At 38.2% G+C, this 23262-nt stretch overlaps 1 protein-coding gene across 1 annotated transcript in view; it reads left to right on the forward strand.

The window, feature by feature from the left end:
• nectin1b (nectin cell adhesion molecule 1b) overlaps positions 1-9731 on the forward strand; it is a gene marked incomplete at its 3' end in the record, with an annotated part of 185891 nt that extends 176160 nt beyond the window's left edge. Inside the window, 1 exon segment of the mRNA XM_080504369.1 lies at positions 9492-9731. Within this exon segment, the coding sequence (XP_080360495.1) occupies positions 9492-9731 (240 nt within the window).
• Positions 9732-23262: the final 13531 nt, after the last annotated feature.

A 23262-nucleotide genomic window follows, 5' to 3' on the forward strand; every position in this document is an offset into this window, starting at 1 on the left:
GGGTGCTGTTTTTTTTGTTTTTGTTGTAAAATAACACACATGCACACCGAGAACATTGCAGTATAAATATTAATAATGGCGAGTGCACAGACATTCGTGTGGACAAATGATGAAGCTCCACCAGAGCGGTGGGAAACAACAGAGCAATAGAACCAACAGATGGCAGTAATGCAACAGATGCAAACTACAGTAAAGAAGAAGAAGAAGATGAAGTTGGATTGCTGGCAGCATGTCTGCCGTGGAACAAGTTGAATTCCCCCACCTTTTTTATGGAGACAGAGCATTTCAATATGATCCAAAGGGGTTTTCAAAAAGTTGAGTTTTCAGTGACTCTGAACAGTCACCGTATAAACAAACACACAACAAAGGCTTTCCTTTTTCACTTGAAAACAATGCAGTGTAAACAATATTGTGGGGTTGAAAACGTCTCCAGTGTAAGGAGGTCTGAGCTAATCGATGGTAAGTCATACGGTATTGCAACCATTTCTACAAAAACAAATGCAATTGCACATGTTTTTGGGACACACACTGAAAATATTACCCTAATTGCATGGAATCATCTGACCAAAGACGGTCTCTGTTCACTCCACCTCCTGCTGATTTCGGCTGAAGAAATGAGCTGATTTAAATATTCTTGCATCACATCCTTGGCTTTAATGTGAAGCCATGTGCATTAACATCCGCGACCTATATCTATGGGATTAAACCTTTGGCAGCTACATGTGGGAGGAAGCTTTTAGAAACCTTCCAAAAATAACCATAGTAACATAATTTATTCTGGCTTTGGATTTCTTTAAGCTTCATTACACTATCTTAATTTTTCTTTAAACAAGAGTCGAAGTGAACCTTACCTTAAGGGGAAATAAGAGTCTCTTTACAGAATACCGTCATACTCTTTAAGATATTGCTGAAACAGGCAAAGCTAATAGAGGACAAGATAAATGATTTCAATAAATTGGAAGGAATGCCAGACATCCGTTGAACCAATTAGTAATGAAATACTGAAATAATATCTTTCAACACCGATACATTCCTCTAATTCATCTAATAATTCAACATTTAGAAAAACAATTCCACTGACATTTATTCACATTTGAATAAGTCAATACATTCTTCCTACTATTGCTTGTACAATGCAGAATATCTGAAAACTACAGTCAGTTTGAGGAGCTCTTTGAGAAAGAGAGAGAGAGAGAGAGGGAAATAATTAATATTGATTCAGTTCTCATGTCGGCTTTGGCGAGCTGTTTAGTCAGCAGCTCTGTGACTGATGGTATACTGTAGCACAGGAACGCCCCGAACATGAAAGTCCTCCTGGGAAATGTCGTGTTGACACTGCTTGTTTGTAATAAGCCTTGTCTTGACTGGCTTCAGTCGTGAGGTTACAGCATTCAATAAAAGTCTGTTTGCTCAGACGAAAGCTAAATCTCATATCCAGACTCTCATTTTATTCTCTGAAAATATAGATACAAATAAAAAAAATAATACAATGTTTAAAAAGCCTGTGGTCCATCTTTTGGTCAGTAACTTCAAAGTAATCTGTGAAATAAATCAGCCCACTGTTAATCACAGACTGATGGTATTTTTGACGGAGTTGTTACATTATCAGATACCAAAACTTATTTGAGCTCTACTTCCCCAAGGTTATGTTATCTAGCCAATATACTGGTGCTTCAAATGACTTCAAGGTGAGCCAGATTTCATTTAGATTAACCCCCACTGTAAAATTTATGCATCTGACACTGTTCTTCTCGCCCTTTACGTTTGTTCAACGGTAGAAAGTAATCCCAATGCTTTTATATTATTCTGACCTGACTGTACGTGGAACATCGGTACAACTTCCCTCCAATCTGTTCTCATTCCCAGGTTGTCAAATTACTGACATTATGTTCGAACTGTCTGCGTCTCAGAGACATCGACAAAGTGCTCTTTGGCCCAGGAGCCATTTACATCCAATTTTACTTATATCAGATGTTTTAAATAGCACAAAACAGTTGCCATTGCTCCCCCAGTTATGCTTTTAGATTGTCAGGTGAGACTCAGTTGGTCGAATTTTTCATCCCAGGGCTGGTGGTTCTGTCCCTGTTTGTGACAAAACCTCCCGGCTCAAGACAGAGCAATCCATTTGAACCCCATTTGGTAGTTTGTAAGCATCATGCATGACACGTGAGTGTACAGGCACATGAGGGCATTTGTCACAGTTATGCTTTTAGAGTTTCAGTCAAAGCAATTGGGGCTGAAATCCAAAAAAAATGGGAATTCATGGAGATTACATGACAAGGCAATTGGTGAGCAAAGTGCAATTAAATCCTTATCAAGAAAAATAAAAGGCATTCAAACTTCTTCCTCTCGGTGTACATAATTAAAACCAAACTTTTTTTTTCTTCTTTTTTTTTTTATTGTAACTTCCAGAAGGAGCTGTTACTTCAGTTTTTGTGGCCTGACTCAGCAGTTATGGTGCACGAGCCAAAACGTCATTGTGTACATCTCACGCACCTTGAGTAAAACATGTTTGACTACAGTTTTAAAAAACAAAAGCTCAAATTTGTCATCGTTTCCGTGAAAATGCACAGATACCACTGCACGATAATCAAAACGACTCTGTCACTTCACAAACAACAAAACACCTGCTTCATTGGCTATTTGTAAACCTTTGAATATCCTGGAATCCATGGAAACTCACAAATAAATGTAACATTAGTTAACACGCATCAGTCAAAGGACTTTTATCATTTATACATATAACACGGATAGTTAGTGCAATAATACTCCTGCTAAGTGCTGCCTTAACTCTCAAAGTCTAAAAAAAGAAAAAAATAGTCTTTGAGTCTTTTCCCCTGACCTTTGTTGCTTTTAATTTCCCCTCCAGAAGTGATAATACATCCTCAGATAGGCCCATTATCCTAAATCATCCCAGTGCGCGGGCTCCCTGCCCGGACTCTGACGTAGATATACTGAGAAAGAGGAGACGAATTCAGACCGTCTTCCAGTTCATGTGGAGAGGTGAGTCCAAAATGACAAGACGCATAAAAAATGTATACATAGACAAAGCTGCAGCAGTCAGATTTTACAATAATTTTTCTGTGCGAGCAGCAAAAAAATACAGAAAAAGACTGACCTGGTTTAAAAGTAATTTCTGAAGATATTTAAAGTGCTCATGAATACGGTTTGATTATGATGCTGTCAGTGGCTGAATAAATTACTTTTTTCCTCTCCAGCCGATTTTGACTGTATTCAATCTTGTGCGACTTGATTCGTATTTTGGACTTCTAACTTGACTTTTCCTGCTGCACTACACAACACGCGACACTTCCAAAAAAGAAACTGGCACGGAAAATAAGCAAAATAATCCCTAAACAAACTGGAGATCTTTCTGTGTTGATCGCCAGCTAATTGAAGCCTTTATAGTCCATCGAAAACTGCTTCAAGAATGACGCCCGCTCCGGAAAAGAGACCAAAAACTATTATTGGCCTCGGTAAAAGTGCAAAGAAATTGTTCCACATTTAGAGAATTAGATGAGAAAGAAGTGTCAGCGTTTTTTTTATTTCTCATATAAAACCACAGGAAGCGGCTTAGTGTAAACGCTGAAAATGAAGCAAACAGCCACACCGACTCTGTCCGAAGGGAACGCAATGTGCCGGCAATGTTACGCCTGGTTTGTTAACACGCACACAGACGGAAGCTGTAAGACAACAATTTGCATTTAGTAGGAGTCACGGGTGTGCCACACGGTGCGCTCACTGGTTAATGCATGGCTGGGCACGTCGTTTGACAGAGAATTACACAGTGACAACTGGGTTGTCGTGTGGGAGGGGTGTTAACTTGTGGAACATATAGGCGATACAGTTCACACCGACGTTTGTTAAACTGGTGCCAAACGTAATGCTGGCAGTCTGGCACACATAGAACTTGGATCCCATTGATAATGCTGGGATACACGATTAAATAATCAAAATTTCTACACAAGGTAAAGCTCATCTAAACCTAAAAGTGATTGGATATGTTCTCTATGAAAAAAGACCTTGAAGAATGTAGATTTTCTTCTAATCTACGGTCATCAAAGTCCAAAAAGAGCTGACAAACTTACTTTTTTGGATGACCTTTGTCTGTAGTGGTGTTTATATCCTCAAAGTAGCCCCATAATAAATCACTCCCACTATTATACGCTGCCCTCCGCCGGCCTGCTGATGGCCATCTTGATCTCTGTGTTCTTTCTCAGTACAGCAGAACATAAATAAAAAAAGACATCATCACCCCTCAGCGCAAGTTTGAATGATAATGATAGTATAGAAAATATCTTCTCCATGAGGTTTAAGGGATCAAAATGTCTTTGATAGATTGACAATGTCAAGGAAGATATTTCCTTTCTTTTTAAGAAAAATTGCTACATTTTAAGTATGATTTATTTAACTTTAACAGTTATTTAACACAGATTTTGTTCTAATAACCAGTAAATAACCAATAACTTAGTGAAAGCGTAAACTGCAGCTTAAGGTTAACATTAAAAACTAGGTAATTCTGTAATTTCTCTGCAGAAATGATCTGATTCAGCAACTTTAAGTGAGGAAAATCACAAGACAAAACGAGATGGCAAAAGAAAAGTGCACAGTGGAGGTACAGCTTTCCTTTTTGTCGCGTAAACTTGGAATTAAAACAGGAGATAACTTAACTGCAAATTAGGTCTAACGTTAAGTAACCATTCATCTTCTTCCTCTTGAGAGATCCCAGCAGAGTGCATTGATAGAGCAGCTACTCACATTAAATGACTTCCACTGGGAACTGTCGCAGAGGGGTAACAGTGGATGTTTATTTAGAGAAAAAAAAACTTTTTAAGCACAACATTAAATTTAACAGTCACCCTGAGAATTTTCTGTATAATACATTATGCAGACATCCACAGACCCCTACAGTGTATTGATAATTCTTCATAAAATAGACTATAAACAGTCATAATCATTTATGACGGTGTATAATAAGGTCCTTGAAAGGTTAAAGGTGTTTATTATGTTATATGATAACTATTTAACACATTTCCGAATTCAGTGGCAACGTAACAATAATGTTTCATGAAGGATATCAGTTCTGGGCTGCATATTATGTCATGTAACCTTAATCAGTTGCCTCACGTGCTTAATTTCTGCAAATCAAGAGTTTAGATGCTCTGACTTGATCCTACTTAGATGGACATCTCACTCACAGCAAACAGAAACTCTTCATCACAATTCATAATTATATTAAAATATCATTAAGCTCCTAACAACCTTACATGGATGTCACAAAGCATTTTACTGATGTTTATCAGGAATTACTCTGCATGTGCTGAAACTTTAAGCAACACATTAGTAACGTATCAATGACATCATAAGACACATTTGAGATATTATTCCATACACCACCTTTAATAACTTGTTATATTCAGTTATGAAGATTTTTAAATTGATGAACTCATAATGAATGATAAAATGGACTTTTATTCAAAGTATATAAACCAAGCCAAACTATATTTGCAAGGTCAAACAGTCAAAGGTGTAAGAATGTTTTCTTTCTAAAGTAAAAACAAAACCCACAAAAGATTACTCCTTATTAAAGTCAAAAACATTTGAATTTACTATTGTTAAAGTCAAAACATTACAATATTCTAAAATTGATGTCAAAAATGTTGTAGTTACTATTGTTAAAATCCAAAATGTAGAAATGTGTCATTATTAAAGTCAAAATGTTACAATTTCCTAATACAGTATTAAAGTCAAAAATGTAAAAACTGTACAATTTACTATTTAAAATCTAAAATGTAAATAAATAAAAAAAACACTAAAGAAATACTATTCTGAAAGTGAAAAACATTCAAATGTACTATTGTTAAAGTAAAACTTATTGTTGAAGTAAAAATGTTAGAAATTACTATTATTGCAGTTAAAAGCATTCAAATTGACTATTTCAAAAATATATTAAGTGTTTTTATGATCCAATCATGTAATCAGCATTTTGCAAGATGTATATACTGGTTGTCATTGAACAAACTTCCAGTTACTATCAAAATGTCATTATTTGAGTAAAAACTGATTTTCTACATTCAGCCTCATAATCCTGTTGAGGATCTCTTCTGTTTCCGAGAGTGCCTTTTAATGACGTAGGTCGTTCTTGATTTCAGTGCGACTTAATGTTGACGTTTTCTTCAGTGTTGCTGAACATCTCGGTTTTAATTTTGCCTGAATTTACAAATATGAAAAGATATGATTAACCAGAGGAGAGAAGCCTTTCTCATTTTCACGCTGACCTGAACAAAACAAGCTTTCCAGATGTGATTTCTGTGGATGTCTGCAGCATGTGTCAGGAGAAGTTTACTTGCATGTCTCCTGCTGTGAAAACACAGATTCACTCCGATACAAGCTCCACTTTTATCACCACAAGGCCCTCTCCATGCTATTTCAATCTGCAGCTTGTTTTTCTTTTTCTTTTCTTTTTTCTTTTTAAGTATTTAGGTCAATCTTGTATAGATTTGTTTGCTTATAATCTGCAGAAATTCCTTGCTTTATCCTCCATGTCTGACATTATTGTGTTATGGCAGCATTTATGCGTTGGCTTTATTTTGTTCCCCATCAATTCGAATTTTGTTTACATATTTAGTAGGCAGGTTTAAGTCTGTCTGTGGCTTTTTTTTTGTTATTTCATCAAAACATTTTCAGAGTTGGGATCGTCGTTTTCGTAGATGTAGAGATGCTTGAGGAGTATTCGTAAGTTTCATCTTCACTCTCACCCCTTATATTTGGTTTTGCATGTTGGATATTGATCACTGTCATCTTTTTCTTTGCATGTAATGTGAGATTTCTATTGTTCCGAAGGAAAAAAAAAAAATTTAACATTGGCTTGAAATAGGTGTGAAGCACCTTTCATATTAGGGCAGTAACAGCTATAACAATAACAGTAATAACAACTATGTTTGTCTTCAGTGTCATGACTCCCAATGGTAGAGAGTCACAGTAATAGCAATCCGACTGTATCGTCTGTTCATATGAATGCCTGCCTACTCAACATCATTAGTGGCCCAACATGAAAACCACATTGTTTTTAGCGTTTTCTGCCTTTTCCGTGTAAAAAGACATTGTTACGTAACCCTTTGCTGCATGTGAACATGCATTTCTTTTAGAAAACAAAAATGAAAAAGGTTTTCCCTAAAAAAAACTTGTAAATGGGGCCTCAGCCCACTACAGGAAATACTTTAGTTTCTGAACTTCATTTGTGTATAAATGAGCAGATGAGCAAAGAAAAAAAGTGTTATGATGTTAAATCGACTCTCCGTCGATGCAGAACGCATGTTTGTGCACGATTCAATTTAGCAGAAGTGACTGTAGAGCATTGATTGAGATCATTCCAACGTGATGGCGTCCACGCAAGGAATGTCATGCAATTATTGGACATGCATTGTCAATGTTGTGTTTTAATGAAATGCGTATGCTCACGTTAGATTATCAGTAAATGCTCAAAGTCGTGCGTTTTCCTGCAGGCTGCAGCTGGGTAACTACGGCTAACATGTCAGTGATGAGGTACACTCCAAGGACGCTGTGTTCGCCACATCATTAAAGATCTTAAAGCCAGGATAAACTTTCAAGTGGCACGAGAAGTATTGCATTTTGAAAAAGTAGATAAACAGTCAAACAACAGAGCCTTCAAACAACATGATGTAATAGAGGCACAATGGCTGCAGCCGGGTAGAGGTTTGACTGTGGCAGGAAAGAAAACAAAGTCGGCTCTTAAAGCACCTCAAACACAATCCAGTCTGAATACATGACACTCCAGCATATACAGAAATTATAATTACCAAGAGGAATGGCTTTTATAAAATCAAGTAAACAGAAGAGGTGAGCTCAGCCTGCGAAAACAGTTGTATAATGTCGTCTGTGGCTCTGAGGGAGCTTTCCTTCGTCTGTGGAAATGACTCCAGTCATGTCACTGGGCTTGTTTCCAGATAAGGCCGCAGCTTACAATTAAGAGAAAGTCAATGGAACAAACTTGATTGTGGGAATTAAAAGATACGAGCATTTACCGACCAGGGAATTAAAGATATTTAAGAGTGTAGTTGTATTTAGTGTAGCATCCGGTGCGTCACTGCTACCTGTTCTATCTAAACGGAACACACATGGAAGCATTTCTGTGTTTGGCAGACCGTTTCTTGTCACATTTCAAGGAACGTGTATTTCTGGCAGAGGCACTTTATTTCTGCCATTAACTCTTGTTTGGATAGCTGAAGTCTGAACGAAAAACAGCCAGCAGTTCTGAGCTGCAGTAAACACTTGCGGGATCAGCTTGTTCTTTTCACAACGACCGACACGACAACGATGGCCGACTTGTGACAAGCGCTGATTGCAAAAATATTTGTTTGTGTGCAGGCCGGTGAGCAGAAACAACAGGAGGCACCAGGCTGTGGTGGCTGTATACATCCCTCACACGCTACCTTTAAATAAATGCGCTATTCTGCTTATCCCACAAATGAATGTTCCTTTAAACATGGAACTATTCAAATGTTTTCATGAAGCCTATTTCTTGCAAAAAAATTGTCTACCAATCACTCATTTTCCTTAGTTTTGTGCCTAGTTTTCATGCTTATCATGTATTTAGTAGGGATGCACCAAGTACTAGCATGAGTAGTAAACTTTAGCTACTTGTCGACAGTGACTACCGATACAAGTACTTATTAAGTCCCATAAAGAATAATTCAGAGCTGAACCCCAAAAGGTGTGGAGAAGAGCTGTATGGAGGAGTGCTGCTCCTGCTGCACTGTGTTCAAACCTGGTCAAGAGCGACAGGAAACCTGTAATTTTGAACAAAGGTTTCTGTGCCGAATTTTAAGCTGTTTTTCTATTGTATCAAATACGAATTTCATGAAAAAAACAAACAAAACGTACAGACCTCGTCCTTCTTTGTAAATAGGAAAAAAGTATCAATTACTTATTTTCCCGACTGTAAACACAACTGAAGGTCCGCACCATACGCAAATAAAGCATCGCTAGCATCACCGTGTGCATGGCAGTATGAACAAATTGGACTGATCGCTAAATACTTAAACGTAAATCAGTTCAGTGTTAAAAACCTAAGTTAAATGTATTTTGCTACAAAATGAGATAACATCCAGATTTAAATTCAGAGAAACCTTACAAGCTCTCATTTCTTAACCCATCTTAAAGTGAATAAATGTCTGATATCAAGGCTATCCCAGTCTGGATCACCATGTGCACTTTCTGATTTATTAAAATAGGGCCCTCGGTGCATGAGGCTGGTTTCTAATTCTCAACATATGGCATATTTAATGGCACATCTGGCGCTGTAATGATGGTATCATACAATGTTCCTTTAGTGTTGCATAAAATTAGTTGCTACTAGTAACTACTACAGGTTTTCTCCTTGTAAAAAAAAAAAAAAAATCAAGACAGAATCTGAGTTTGTACATCGTTTTCAAATAGGTTCCATTTTTATCTGCGGTCTCTCCTTGCAGGACTCTGGGGGGTGTCCAGAAGAGCTGTTGAACCCAGCGGAGTACATGAGTTACCAGCGCGTCTGCAACGTGGATCCCTTCCCCGAGTCTCAGCCCGCCCCGGCCTACCCGCCCGTCACCTTCCTGCCTCAGCACCCTTATGGCCAGCACCCGCCCAGCGAGCCCATGTACTCCAACACCAGCTTCTCCGCCCACGGGCCCCGAGCTCCCTTCACCTTCCCCAAGGAGCAATCTGTGTGATGTGCCACGCAACCCTCATCTGGGCAAGAAGGCAACACGATCGTGCCGCAAATGCTGGACAGATGTGCATCCGTCCCCACTTTTCCTCTATACCATGGGCTGAAAACACTAACCTCCCCTCCGTAAGTCACTGTGTGTTGTGAAGCTTTAGGACCCCCGTCACAAATGTGATGTTAGCATAGTCACTACAACCTTTCCTTTTTCTACCCCACCCCCCACACCTCCCACCACCCCCATCCCTCACATGTGCCCACTCATCCTGTTTCCTCACCTTTCACTGGTTTGCTCCTGTACGTAAAATGCCAATGTACCACTCAAGACATTCTCATTTTCATTTTTTTTTTTTAGACCAAAAAAAAAAAAAAGAAGAAAATCCACTTCCCACAGTAGTAGTGACCTTTTATAGCAACGTGCTTCTTTTTATTTACTTTCTGTTGGTCTGTCAGTCATATGCTTGCTTCTTTGAAAGTCATATACTCGACTATGTGTGATCAGGTGTTTTTCTGGTGAACAAAAAAAAAAGAACAAAACTAAAGAAATGCTATTTGATTTGTGCAACTATTTATCATTCTGTAATGACATGGACTACCCCTTTAATGACAGTAAATGACAGGGTTGTTATGCGGAGATGTGAATTGGCAGCAGGCTTTCAGCTGAATCCTTCATTACCTTTCATAATAGTGCTGCCGTGATGAAGTTCGACTGACTATTTCGGACAATTAGACGAGAATGTTACGCTCATTAGCTAAGAAGAAAAACAAAGGGCTTGAGATCCGACAGTATCTACTCTCTTCTCATTCTCCATGTATTATTATTCATTCGCACAGTTAAACATTATTATTAGCATAATTGTTTTGTTTTTTTTAATAATTATCTACCAGTAGTTGCCAAAGAGGACTGATTCTTCATCCGACTTTTGTGCGTGTGCGTTCCTGCCAGCGTTTACATGAAATTGTTAGACGGGGAAATGAACATGGCTGATTGGCAACGCGCGTCGCTTTCACAGTTTACATGATCGCTTCACCATATGCTGTATTTTCCATATCTTCATGTGAAAAGTCTGGGTTCATAGCAGCAGATGGTTGGTGTTCAATACATTGTGGGTCCTTTGTGTATGTGCATAGCCATCATGTTCTTAAAGCAGGTGTAATAGGTGAAGACAATCACATGCTCAGCTCTGAGAAAACGAAAATACAAAAAAAAAAAAAAGAAAATAGATTAAATAGTTATTAGGTTGCTCTCCTTCAAGTCAACCTTTTTCAAGGACAGCCCACACATTTAACATATTTAAATATTTTTGAGGATAATTTGTACTTATATAGTCTAAAGAGTTTAAAATCAGTCTTAGAATCCGAGCTGAAGAGCAAGAGCTTGCTCCAGTATTTTTTTAGAGAATGCTTAGTTATATATGATAGCACTTCCTTTTACACTGTGACTGTTTCTTTCAGACCATACATAAGCTAACGTGCTTGACGAGTCAATTCCGGCATACAGCCTCCTCCACACAAGCCCTCCAGACACAGCGAATTAGCATAAACTTGAAAGTTCACATTTTTTGCCATGTCAGATGTATGTTTGGAAAAAAAAAAAGAAAATACTTGTGTTTGTGATCGATGTGAAATATTTAAAAGAAAAAGAAATCCTTAACATGTTGAAGGTGATTTAGTGTTTACTCTTAATGGTCGGTGGTTAATGAGAGTAAAACCTGTGAGACTTGCTCCCCTGCTCACCTTGTTGTCTTGCAAATGGCTCGATATGTGTGCTAGCATTTAGTTTAAGCAGTGGTCTGTGATTCCAACCACTGAAGGAGTTTGTTATTGCTGTACCTGCTGTGTGAAAAAATAAACACTGAAACACATCTTTTTGTGACACATTTACTGTCAATGAGAATCCTCCTTTTCATTATTATTATCATTATTGTTGTTATTATTATTATTATTATTATTATTATTATTATTATTATTATTATTGTTATATAAAATGTAATTATCACTGGTATCCTGGATTTTTTTTTTGTTACCATGTTTGTTTTCATCCTTTGAACTTTTTGTTTGGTGTTTTTGTTACTTTTTTTTTTTTTTTTTTACCATACGCATATGTTATATATGGCTACAGCACATTTGTTCTTGACATTTATTGTGCATTTGTGCAAGGACAATGCCGGAACAAATACCTGGCACATGAGCCGTTATTGTTTGCTTTCTTTCTTTCTTTCTTTCGTCCTGTTTAAACAATGTGAAATGATACAATGTGAAACATTTTAACTTGTTTATGTTTGTTTTATTTTTGATTTTTTGTTTTATCAAGTTGTATTTGATGTAAATAATAACAATGTATCATGAGTGAAAAAAACAAGTCATGCATTAAACTTCACAAACTAGCCACATTGTGCTTGCGTTACAATATTTCTATTCTATTGTATTGTGTTTTAATCAACACGTCTTCGAAAAGCGAAGAAGAAAACATCTGGACCAGCTTTTATACTTCCTTGTAGTTTTTTGTCAGTTGGATTAACTGGTGGTTCTTATTGTACGAGTATCATTCAATATCGATACTAATGTAGGTATCTTTATTATTGATATTTGGATCAACTCGCTCAGCACTACTTCAGAGGGACGGGTCATGACAAATTGTAGGACCAGTTGATACTGAATGAACCAAACACCAAATATGATATGTGTTCGACTGTGGTTGTATTTGTGTGTGCGTTTTCTTTGTCCTGTGTCATTCTCCAAGTCAATCAATTATGTAAATAGGGCTGTGCCGTCCTGACGACCTGATTGGCCAAACTCAGGTTGCAGCTCTGGTTCTTAAGGAGGGAGGGTGACTTGGCCAGGTGGCAGAGCTTGAATCAGCCACCTTTCATTCTGCCAAACAGCCAGAATGCAGTGTGTGTCTTAGTTGGAGTGAGCTTTAACTTCTGGGTTGAATAGTTTTCTCTTGTTTATTTTAGATAGGAAGGAAAGACTGTGTTTGTTTTCCTTTTGTTTGTTAAGTAAGTTTTACTCCTGACAGACGGGTGATTTTTGGTTTCTTTGGTTTCAAGGTTTGTACAAACTTGTACAAACCTTGTAAATAACTTAATTATTGCACTTTGTGGCTGTTTAGACAAATGGAGTAGTGGCCATTTTATGTTGTGCTCCAGTAGCTCCAAGGCTGGGGTATAACAATAAGGAAGAAACACATTTGCAGTTTTTTTAATTGTTTTTATTCATTAATTTCAGGCATGTGAAATGTAATACATTTTGTGTACACACACATACATGTACATTATTCACATGTATACATATTTACCATATACTGTTTACATACACACACATACATAGGCGCACTGCCCTTTGCATACTGTAAGGCTGTTGGAGATGCACGTAGTGTCGATGCAGAGGCTGTGTGGAGGTGGTTCACGGCAGTGTATCATCGCCTTCACATTTTGTTTGGGTACTGAGTATGAATTAGGCTTCATGGCATTTAATAAGAACTTGTATCAGTATCTGACATTAGCATATCGCTAATTGTTAGTAATCATACTTGTACTCGTCCTTTATAAAAGTAGCATCTCCTTTGAATGTATGAAAAACCAATACTATTAAACTAACCGTTATAACGTATCCACATTTTAGCTGTTTACCAATCCATGCTGATTATTGGTACAAAAAATCACAGTTTTTTTTGTCTGAGGTAGTAATCAGTTATCCACTGGTTGAAAAAAGCCAGTGGGGATGTGGTTTGGCTGCCAGAGAGCATGTAGCCTCCAGAAAACCCCAAGGAAAAGAGCTGGACACAGATCGGCCCGCATGACAAAGGCTTCATGCCCAGGAAGAGTTTATACCTCCAAAGATTTGAATGAATATTTCAGAAAGTCTCACATTTTTCTCAATTTGAGCTCTTCGGGCTCTCATCTCTTTGGGTTTGGATATTTTCACCAAAAAATTGGTCGGCAAAAGCAAAAAGGAGTCTTTCTGCTGCCTCCAACCTTTGATACACTCCATGCATTGGTCTCAGTGTGCCTTTGTCTCTTGGGCTGCACACATGAATGCCATCAGAATAATAAATGCTGCTCATCAGGAGACCGGTAACGGCTTTTGAAATCAAATTGTAAAAAATCAATATAATACCTGTATCTCTGTGGCAGTTCTTTGTAACCTGTATTCACCTGATGGGTTGGGTTTCAGTGTTGTTAAATTGCTGATATTTACACATATTTTCAGTGTTGCTTCTGAGCTACATTGGAGTATTAGGAAAATTCTTCACCTCCAATTCTCATATCAATAAATTGATCAGGCTTCTTGGTCCCGGTGATGGTAGTTTCACCCACATAGACATCCATTTGTCTTCTGAACAGCTCTATCTAACTTGGGGTCACAGAGTGCTGCAGCTGATCCCAGCTTACTTTGGGCAAAGGACATCCATCACAGAGCAAGCGTACATTCACGTTTACACCTTGGAGCAATTTGGAGACACCGATTAGCCTGAAATGCACGGCTTTGGAGTGTGGGAGGAAATGAGAGTGCCTGGAGCCATAGAGCTCCTCAACCCACCCCAAATCAGACTGACGACCTTCTGATTATGACTTATCATCTGTCGATCCATATTTATTGAGTGTTGTTTGGAAGAGTGATTTTATATCATGCTGTGTCACCAAAGTTTATTGATTAAATTTGAAGGTCTCGTATCTGAAAATATTAAAATGTGTGTTGTGTATTAAGTCATAATCAAGCAACAAATATTCAACCATGATGCTATGATGCCAGTAGAATACAGAATGTATATACATATTCCACTGGCTACATAATACATGCACATAATACATGTGATAAATGAATGCCAAAAAACTCAAACTTCTTATATCTGTACTGGATTCTACCTGCTAATGTATGTTTTTGTTGGAAACAAATGAAAACTAGTCAATATCAACTGTATGGCTTTTGATTGGAACAAAGTTTGCACATGGGGGGATACAATTTGATTTAATTTGTCCATTAATCTGCCAAAATGCTGGGAATTGGTTATCTTTAGAAAGAAATCGTAATTCAATTTTAGCTTAAAATTATAGCAGCATTGTACAGCTGTGTCATTATCTATGTTTTACCATCTGAGGCTCATGTTGCAGTGCAGGTAGTCCCATTACTGCAAGGTTAGTGGTTTAATCTGAAACTCCACCTGTCTATGAGCTGAAAGTGTCCCTGTGCACAGCACTACCACTGATCCAATGGTGGGTGAACACATTGCATAATAGCCTCTGTGACTGGCATGTGACTGCTGCTGTAAAGTGCTTTAAGGCTGCTGAAGCAGTTAACTGTTCTATAAGTATATATTATTAACTCTCAAACTCTGGTAAATGTACCAGCAGTGGTTTGTAAGCTGTCTGAAATGGTTCATCGAGGAGAGTCTGTTTTTTAAATCGAAATGTTCTTAAATGGTTTTGATGTTTGAAAATTGTTATTATCAAAATAGTACAAAAAATCTTTTTCATTTAAATTTCTTTTAACAAAACCTCACATTCAAGAAAAGAATATTGTCTATTTTTGCCTTGTGTATATGTATTTGTTTAATTTAATTTTGCTTATCTTAAGCACGCACGCACGCACGCACGCACACCAGGATTTCTATACTATAAGGCGTTATTTTTTGGGCATGCTTTGAGCCCTGCAGCTTGACACAGCCAATTTATTGATTTATACTGGTTAGTGAGCTTCATGTCACTAATACATGGATGATGCGTTCACTTGCATCACATAACTCTGACCTCTTTTTTTTCTTATTAAATTTGGTGGGTGCAGCTTATATTCAGGTGCGCTCAACTGCAAATTATAGTACGTATTTATTTCTTGTGTGTTTTGGTCTGGAACAGCTGCTAAACATAATTCACTGCATGGTATACCAAGTATCATGTGCGCTCAACTGCAAATTATAGTACGTATTTATTTCTTGTGTGTTTTGGTCTGGAACAGCTGCTAAACATAATTCACTGCATGGTATACCAAGTATCATTGCACTTGTGACAAATAAATCTCTTGGCTTGAACTAAGCATGCCCTTTCCGTTATTTCTCTACTAACTGCAGTCTGTGCAGTTAGATAGGTTAAGGTACCTGTTACAATGCTTCTTCTCTGTATGCTGTCTCTGTATCCGCAAGACATTACTTAGAAATTATATTTAGTCTTACGAGTACAAAAAGTCATGCACGACTCATTTTGGAAAAAAGTGGTATCGGTGCTTCCCAAGTTGGCTCCTTCATGAGTTTGTACATTAAAAAAAAGAAAAACAAAACAAGAAATTGACTTTTTGGTCCCAAACACACCTCTTTGTAAAATAACAAACATCAATTAGCATGCTAAAGACACGCAAATAGCATGCAAATATCAGTGGCTGCCCCCATCATGGCTTTGTTATAGCCCTTAAGCTGACACACTGTAGACCTCCTCACTGAAAAAACGACGTCTACTTTAAACAAAAGCTCCAAATTCTGAGTCAAGGTGAGTTCAGTGATGGGGGAAAAACAGCAGGAAATGGCCTGTCAATCACAGTTGCCAATCAACAGGCACAGGGCAGACATAAAAGGCCTCTGTAAGCTTTCAAATCTGATTAACAGGCCAATAATTCACAGACCATTATTAGAGAGGTGGAATTCGAAAACAGACATAATAATGACTCACTGACAAAATAACTGACTGACATAATAATGACTCACTGACAAAATAACTGACTTTGTAATTGACACTTTTGGAATAAGAGTTAATTCGAGCACGGGATTTCTTTCTTTATTATTTAGGGAGTCCGCATTTAGCATTCACACATGGCATTTCAATGCACTGGTGTAAGTCTTGGTTGCACCCAAGGAATGAGCGGAGACAGAAAATAAAACTTCCACCTTGCCAGTCAGACGATGTTTAGCCTCACCTGTGAAGTTTTGGTATTGATCAAAATAAAGAGATCAGCTGATACAGGCAGCTGAGATACCCTTTTCTCACAGTGGGATTGAGCCTACTGGTAGAAGTGGAGAGACGAGCAGACATTAACAGCATGCTCCGAGTAGAGCCTTTGTTCTTCCTCACATCAAAAGGACTCAATTGAAACAGACTGGGCATTTGAATTGGAAGTCCAAACTAGGATTTCCAAGGTATGCTTGACTGTACAAAATCAAAATAAAGCTCTGCTTTCACAAACTATAATAGATCAAATTTGACAATGCAACACATTGACAAGAACCAGCAGAAGAGCAAACGTCACTCCAATACTAACCTCTCTTCATTGGCTCACTGTTAAATCCAGATTATAATTTAAAATACATTGATTTCACTAGTGTACCGCTCATACAAGAGCGAGGAGACAGACTGTATTCATCAGTTTCATCCAGGTCGCTCCAGCTCGTCTGGCCTGAACCTGAACTGAGCAGAGCAAACGGCCAGAAAGCATTGCGTCTCCTCGTCGCTCTTTTGGTGTTTTTTGACATCCGTCTTGCTTTCGTCCAGAGCCCCGGAGTGGCCAGAGAGATCCGTGCAGTGTGTACGCGAAGTCTGGGTTAGTAAAAGAGGGAGAAAAGAAAAGGAGAGTTCTGACAAGAAAGTTCGGTTCTGATTCCGGGTTCCTTCACACAGAGATCGGGGTGGCTTTTGGGAATTCACCCGGATCTCTGGTGTCTGAGGTGAAGGAAGGGAGTTGTGTACTCGCGATGGTGCATTCACCCACGTACACAAACAGATGGCAACTCTGTTGCCGCTGCATCCTTATCAGTGACACATTAAAACACATTGCATTTTAGCTTCAGGCTAATTTAGCAACGCTGTCCAGATATATATATATATATATATATATATATATATATAAATAAACATGGATTAGAGAATAGGAAAAGAATGAACTTAAACTGCAATCAGTCAGATATTCCTGAAATGAAAGAAGTGATTGTTTGGGAGTCAGGTGTGAAAAAAGGATAGACGGGTGTGAACAGCGCACGTGTTGGTGGGGCCAAAAAACACTGAAAAATGAACATAGTGAAGGCTCTGAAAGGATTTATGAATAAAAAGAAAATGGACTTTTACTTTCTCACAAAAGCATCAGGCCCAGGTAATCCAAATAGGTCAACAAGCAAGCAACCTTGTACCGAAGCCCTGTTAACACAACGTTTCAACTGAAAATGTTTCAACTGAAAACGCATAATTTTTACAAGACATTTTTTTAAGAGAAGGGTGATGGGGAAGTTAGCATGCTGGGCCACCAGTGGGTTTGCTTTATGTTTGCTTTATGTTTTTAATAAAACCACACATTCAGAGAATATTACATAACAAACATTATTCTTCTGCTGAAAGTCTCCTCTGAGCCCGGCTCTTCCTGTTAATAGGGAGTTTCCGTCTCTGCCGTCTCCTGTGCTTGCTCATTTAGAATTGCTCTAGAGAAGTGAAATTGAATTGAATTGAGGTCTTAACAGAAGATTCATGGTTGTAGCACTAGATTAAGCATAGTTGGATATTTTAAGGATCCCCTTGGGATGTCAAAGAAAAAAAAACATTTTCTTTGATTTTAACTCACTTTTTTATAATGAACTTCAACTATACATGCTTGGAGCTGTAAGCTATTGCAGTGCTGTACTACTGAGGGTCAAAGATTACCACGGTGCTCCTTGAGCAAAGCCTGCCAGCAGAGGGAGTTGAACCTTTGAACACAAAGTTGCATTTCGATCTCGAGGCCGTGATTCGTGACTCCTGAAAGGAGCAACCAACGGTGAAGATGTAACTACTTGAAGTTCGCATCATTCAAGTGCACAGTTGAAACAATTTTATAGCTTCTGGTTGAATGGTGACTAAAGAATCAGTTTCACTGTTGTACAGTTGTACATTGACAATGGTGACAGTATTCACTCATGATTGATGCTTGTCAGAAAAGTACAACTGTACAATGTATGAAAACTGCACAAAACGGAATATATACAGCAGAGCATGAGTCACAGTTCTTGTTCCAGGGATACTTTTTAATTTCCTTTGTTGAAAGATTGTACTTTTGCACCAAACTTTTAAAAACTGGCAGAATTACTGATGTGAAAATGCAAGCATCATGACTGACCACTGGTTTGGAGTTAATTGTTGTGATTGGCAGTTGGAGTCACGTAATGATTTTGGTTAGAATTATGTACAATTTCTTGTGAAATATGGGAAACAAATCTATTCCTTTTGATTGCTTTGACTCGTAATTGAAAAGAAAAAAAACAATATCTCCTATGCATGCTATTTAAAAACACAATATTGGTGAAAATATGAAGCTGTTGGTCTTAATGAGAACAACGCCTGATTAGTGCAGATAACAAGCGCAGTGATTATATTTTATCAAACACAGTGTACACAGTTTGGTGACGATCACAGCACAGAATGAAAGCTTCAGAAAGTCAAATAACTGCACAGAAACATCTGACACAATTATTTCGTTCCCTTTCTGTACTGAAGTGAACGTGTGTGACGCACCATGTGAACTGTGTGTCTGTGGGGGCCTCATCGGTTGCAGAATGTGGCAGAATATTACAGTTGTGACAAAAAAAAAAGCTCATTTCCTCATTACTGAAGGACAGGTTAACTGGAGTGCTTTCTATGGAGAGATGCAAGAATCGCTTGAGAACTCATCCAGAAAAGCCCACTTGATTGGATTGGGTGAAGTCTCCTGGAACAAATCCTCTATGTCACTTTTATGTAAGACATCGCTCTGCTCATTTTTTTTTTTTAACTCTACCGTAATTTGCTTTGTCTTTCTAGTATCTGTGTAAGAGACATCTCAAGAACACAGCCTCCAGTAATACCAATTACAGTATGATATTCAAAGCAGTGTGGGTTATACAGGTAGATCTTTCCTGAAAGCTGCGTATCTTTAACTACTTCACATTAGTTTCCAACTTTAGAATGAGGTGCAAGTAGCCTGCTTGAAGCTCAGTGTCATGTGTAATAATTGGACTCAACAGAAGGACATATGTACACGAGAATCCAATCCAATCTGAAACTTGCTCAAACACACCTCAGAAATAACTGCAGAGTTGATTTACCAACTCTATAACCCATAATAAGCTTCATAATGACAGTGCTCAACAAACACAATAACGAATGAGTTGTGCATTGTTATATGCACCACTATACTGTAAGGGTAAGTGCCTCACTAAGTGCATATGAGCTTTATAAAAATCAATATGTTTTCTCATCTTCTGCATCCATGATTAAAAGAGTACTCTACTGAATTAGCATTGGTATTCTTTGCCGTTTTCAGATATGCAAGACCGAGTGAACTGAAGGATTAGTGGAGGAGACCGGCAGGCCTGGGAGGGTTTGCATTTCTTTCTTCCTTCCAAGAGCCTTCCTTCTTCTCAGAAACTGGCATCTGCAATGCAACTCCAACACAGGCAGCTCTGTCAAAGATTTGGCCTTGTTTTGCAAGTTTGTGGCCATTATAGCATCCATGCTGGCTTTATCTCATACGAGTCCATTAACACAGTTTTACTTACATCCTTTTAAAATTCTTCCACAGTGTCATTTTCTTTTAAACAATGCCATTGTTTGTCAAAACTACTGAAATGTGATATATTTGAACAGAGTGAAAAGTGGCCAAGTGTGACTTTGACTTTCCAAATTGTCATTTTCTTGAATGACTTTGATTTCAGAAAGTCAGAGATGCTCGGTGTATTCTTTACGAAGGATGTGCCAATCCCTTGCTCGCACAAGTACTAACCTTTAGCTATTTGATGAGGGAGAGGGAGAGGGAGCGAGGGAGAGAGAGAGAGAGAGAGAGAGAGAGAGAGAGAGAGAGAGAGAGAGAGAGAGAGAGAGAGAGAGAGAGAGAGAGAGAGAGAGAGAGAGAGAGAGAGAGAGAGAGAGAGAGAGAGAGAGAGAGAGAGAGAGAGAGAGAGAGAGAGAGAGAGAGAGAGAGAGAGAGAGAGAGAGAGAGAGAGAGAGAGAGAGAGAGAGAGAGAGCAAGTGAATTGCAGCAAAAAGACACAAACACTATATGTACTTTCAGTACTATAACATTGTTATATATTACAGCATTTGTATCATTGGAAGCAACCTACGTGGAACATAAGCATAATCAAAAGCCGTAGGCGCTACAGTGGTTCAATAGCTGAAAAATGTTGTGCCCTCAAGGGTATAAACACAAACAGGAAGACAGGGTTAAGTATTTGTTGCCATCAAAACAGTCTGAAGAGGTTTCACAACAGCGTCCCACTCTGTAAGAAAGGAAGGAAGAAAGAAGACAAGGTGTCCCAAGTCAAGGTAAATGCAGCTGTACCTATTCAGACGGACGCAAGTTTTGAAAACCATTTACATTTACATAGAAATGGCAGAAACACTGAAAACGATAGTGAGCATGCCAGCTCACGAGTTGGGGCTGTTTTGTAATGAAATCACACTACCATCAGTAGACAACAATATGCTATAAAAAATCGACAAAGGCAAGTACACAGAAATTCGTATAGACAGACGGCCAAATTGGATTGTAATGATGGGTGACTCAACTAAAAAACTAGCAAGTCCCAGCTAAATATAGACTAGGAGTCATGACAATCTGGAGGTAAGCATTGTTATTGTCCATCTACTCTCACATTTACAGAACTATTTACTATGACCGTGGTAAACATGTGCAGCAGCAGCATTTCCTAAAAGTTACATTCTCCTGCTTCCAACGAGACAAAATTGGTAATTTAAAAAAAAGTTTTTAGTGGCTTCAGGCATTGCTGTCATGTAAATGGGCTCCCAAAAGGCAATGAAAGCTTTCCTTTCACCTTAAAAAGGTAGAAAAGCATTAATTCCCCAAACGTACCCATACCTGAATAAAGAGTTTTAAGTTCCAATTTGGAGTTTTGTCTAACTTACTCCCACAGTAATGAAACGCATGCTAGGATCATTTTTGGCTCTAAATTTCTCAGGTGTGTGAGAGTGATTGTGTGTTTGCTCTGTGTTAGGCTGTCTGCCTGTCCACTGCTCTGCTTTTGAACTGAAATCTATTTCAGCTCCCTGTGAACCCAGTCTTGGATAAATCTGATAGAGAAGATGGATGGACGGATGGATTAAATAGCCTCTGCTGGAGTCACCTCAAGTCACATCGCATAAAGAAGTTCATCACATTTTGCACATCTCTGGAGGCATTGAAAATAGTCACTTTTTTTCTTCCATACATTTCCATGGCACCTTATACAGAATAGATATTGTGGATATACTGTAATAATTATATAAATTTAATGCAAGGGATGATTTGAATTGAAACTCAATTACATTTTATAGAGGAAAGGTCATTAAAATAAGATTCACGGTGTGATAACCTCACAAAAATGTTCTCTATTACATATTAATTGGCGTTTATTTAACATATATCAGAATATATACAAAATGTATCATTTCTATTAAGATAATGTCATATTTTCCTATACTCATGCTATTAATTAATAATTGTTATATTGATAACTCCCGAAATATTTGTTAAAAAAAGCTGAGCGGAGGAATAAATAAATAATCTGTTTTCATATACAAGCTATTACGGTGAGCCCCAGCACTTCTAAAAGCATGATGGTCTTATCACAGACAAGATTCACCTCAGTTAACAGAAATGCCAGAAATGTGAAGTTTAAGCAATCCCTCAAAATAGACGAAACCACACACAGTCATGAAAGGGTTAGATTTTTCTTCGAAGAAGGGTTGACAGCTTTATATGTTCTTTCACAGACTATATACAAGTGATTTTTGGAGGATGGGTGCTACCCAAGTGCTGTGCAGACACATATAAGATGATGACACTGGTCTATGGTGGAAAGGTGATACTTTTTTATTTGCTGAACTTCCCACCACCTTAACAGAAAATGCAATTCACAGGAATACATAGATTGGGATATTCCTTACTTCAAAAGAAAACTAACATGACAAGCAACAGCTTCCAATGAGAGACATCAATAATCCATTACAGCTTCAGATGTTTTGAAAGGCATCGTACACATTTGTTCTCCTATTAAATCATTATTCGAGTCCTGCCTGTACCTCTGGGAGAGAGCAGTTAGTCGGGTGCTTTTCAGGAAAGCAATTAATTTCAAAAGCTTGAACAAAAAAATTGACATTTTTCACACAAGTGCAAAAGACATCTCGTACCAAGCAGCAAAGAATCACCACAAACATATCACATTCAATTCCTGTATGAGACATTAAAGTCTCACAAAAAGCCAATGTTAGTGGTTGTATTGAAATATGTAATATTGAACATGTTTCTGCAATTTGGAACACCTCGCGTACTTCTGGAGCAACGGTTGAATTGCTAGCAAGCTCCCTGGTTACCACATGTGGTAGCATGGCAATGTGTAAAGCTAAGCCTGGGCATGCCGGACGGGAGTCATCGTCACACCTACAACGTGGCTGTGACCAATTACGGTGCCAGACGTGAGGCATACAGTGTGCACACAGGCTTAAAAGAGAGCTCTGTCACACGGTGAAATCCAGCACAAGGACGGGGAGCATATCAAAAAGGAGCTGAAGTGATTACTTTTTTTTTTTTTTTTTTTTTTTTTTTACTGTTATGTA

Source organism: Blennius ocellaris (genome assembly GCF_963422515.1).
Source record: "Blennius ocellaris genome assembly, chromosome: 2".
NCBI lineage: Eukaryota > Metazoa > Chordata > Actinopteri > Blenniiformes > Blenniidae > Blennius > Blennius ocellaris.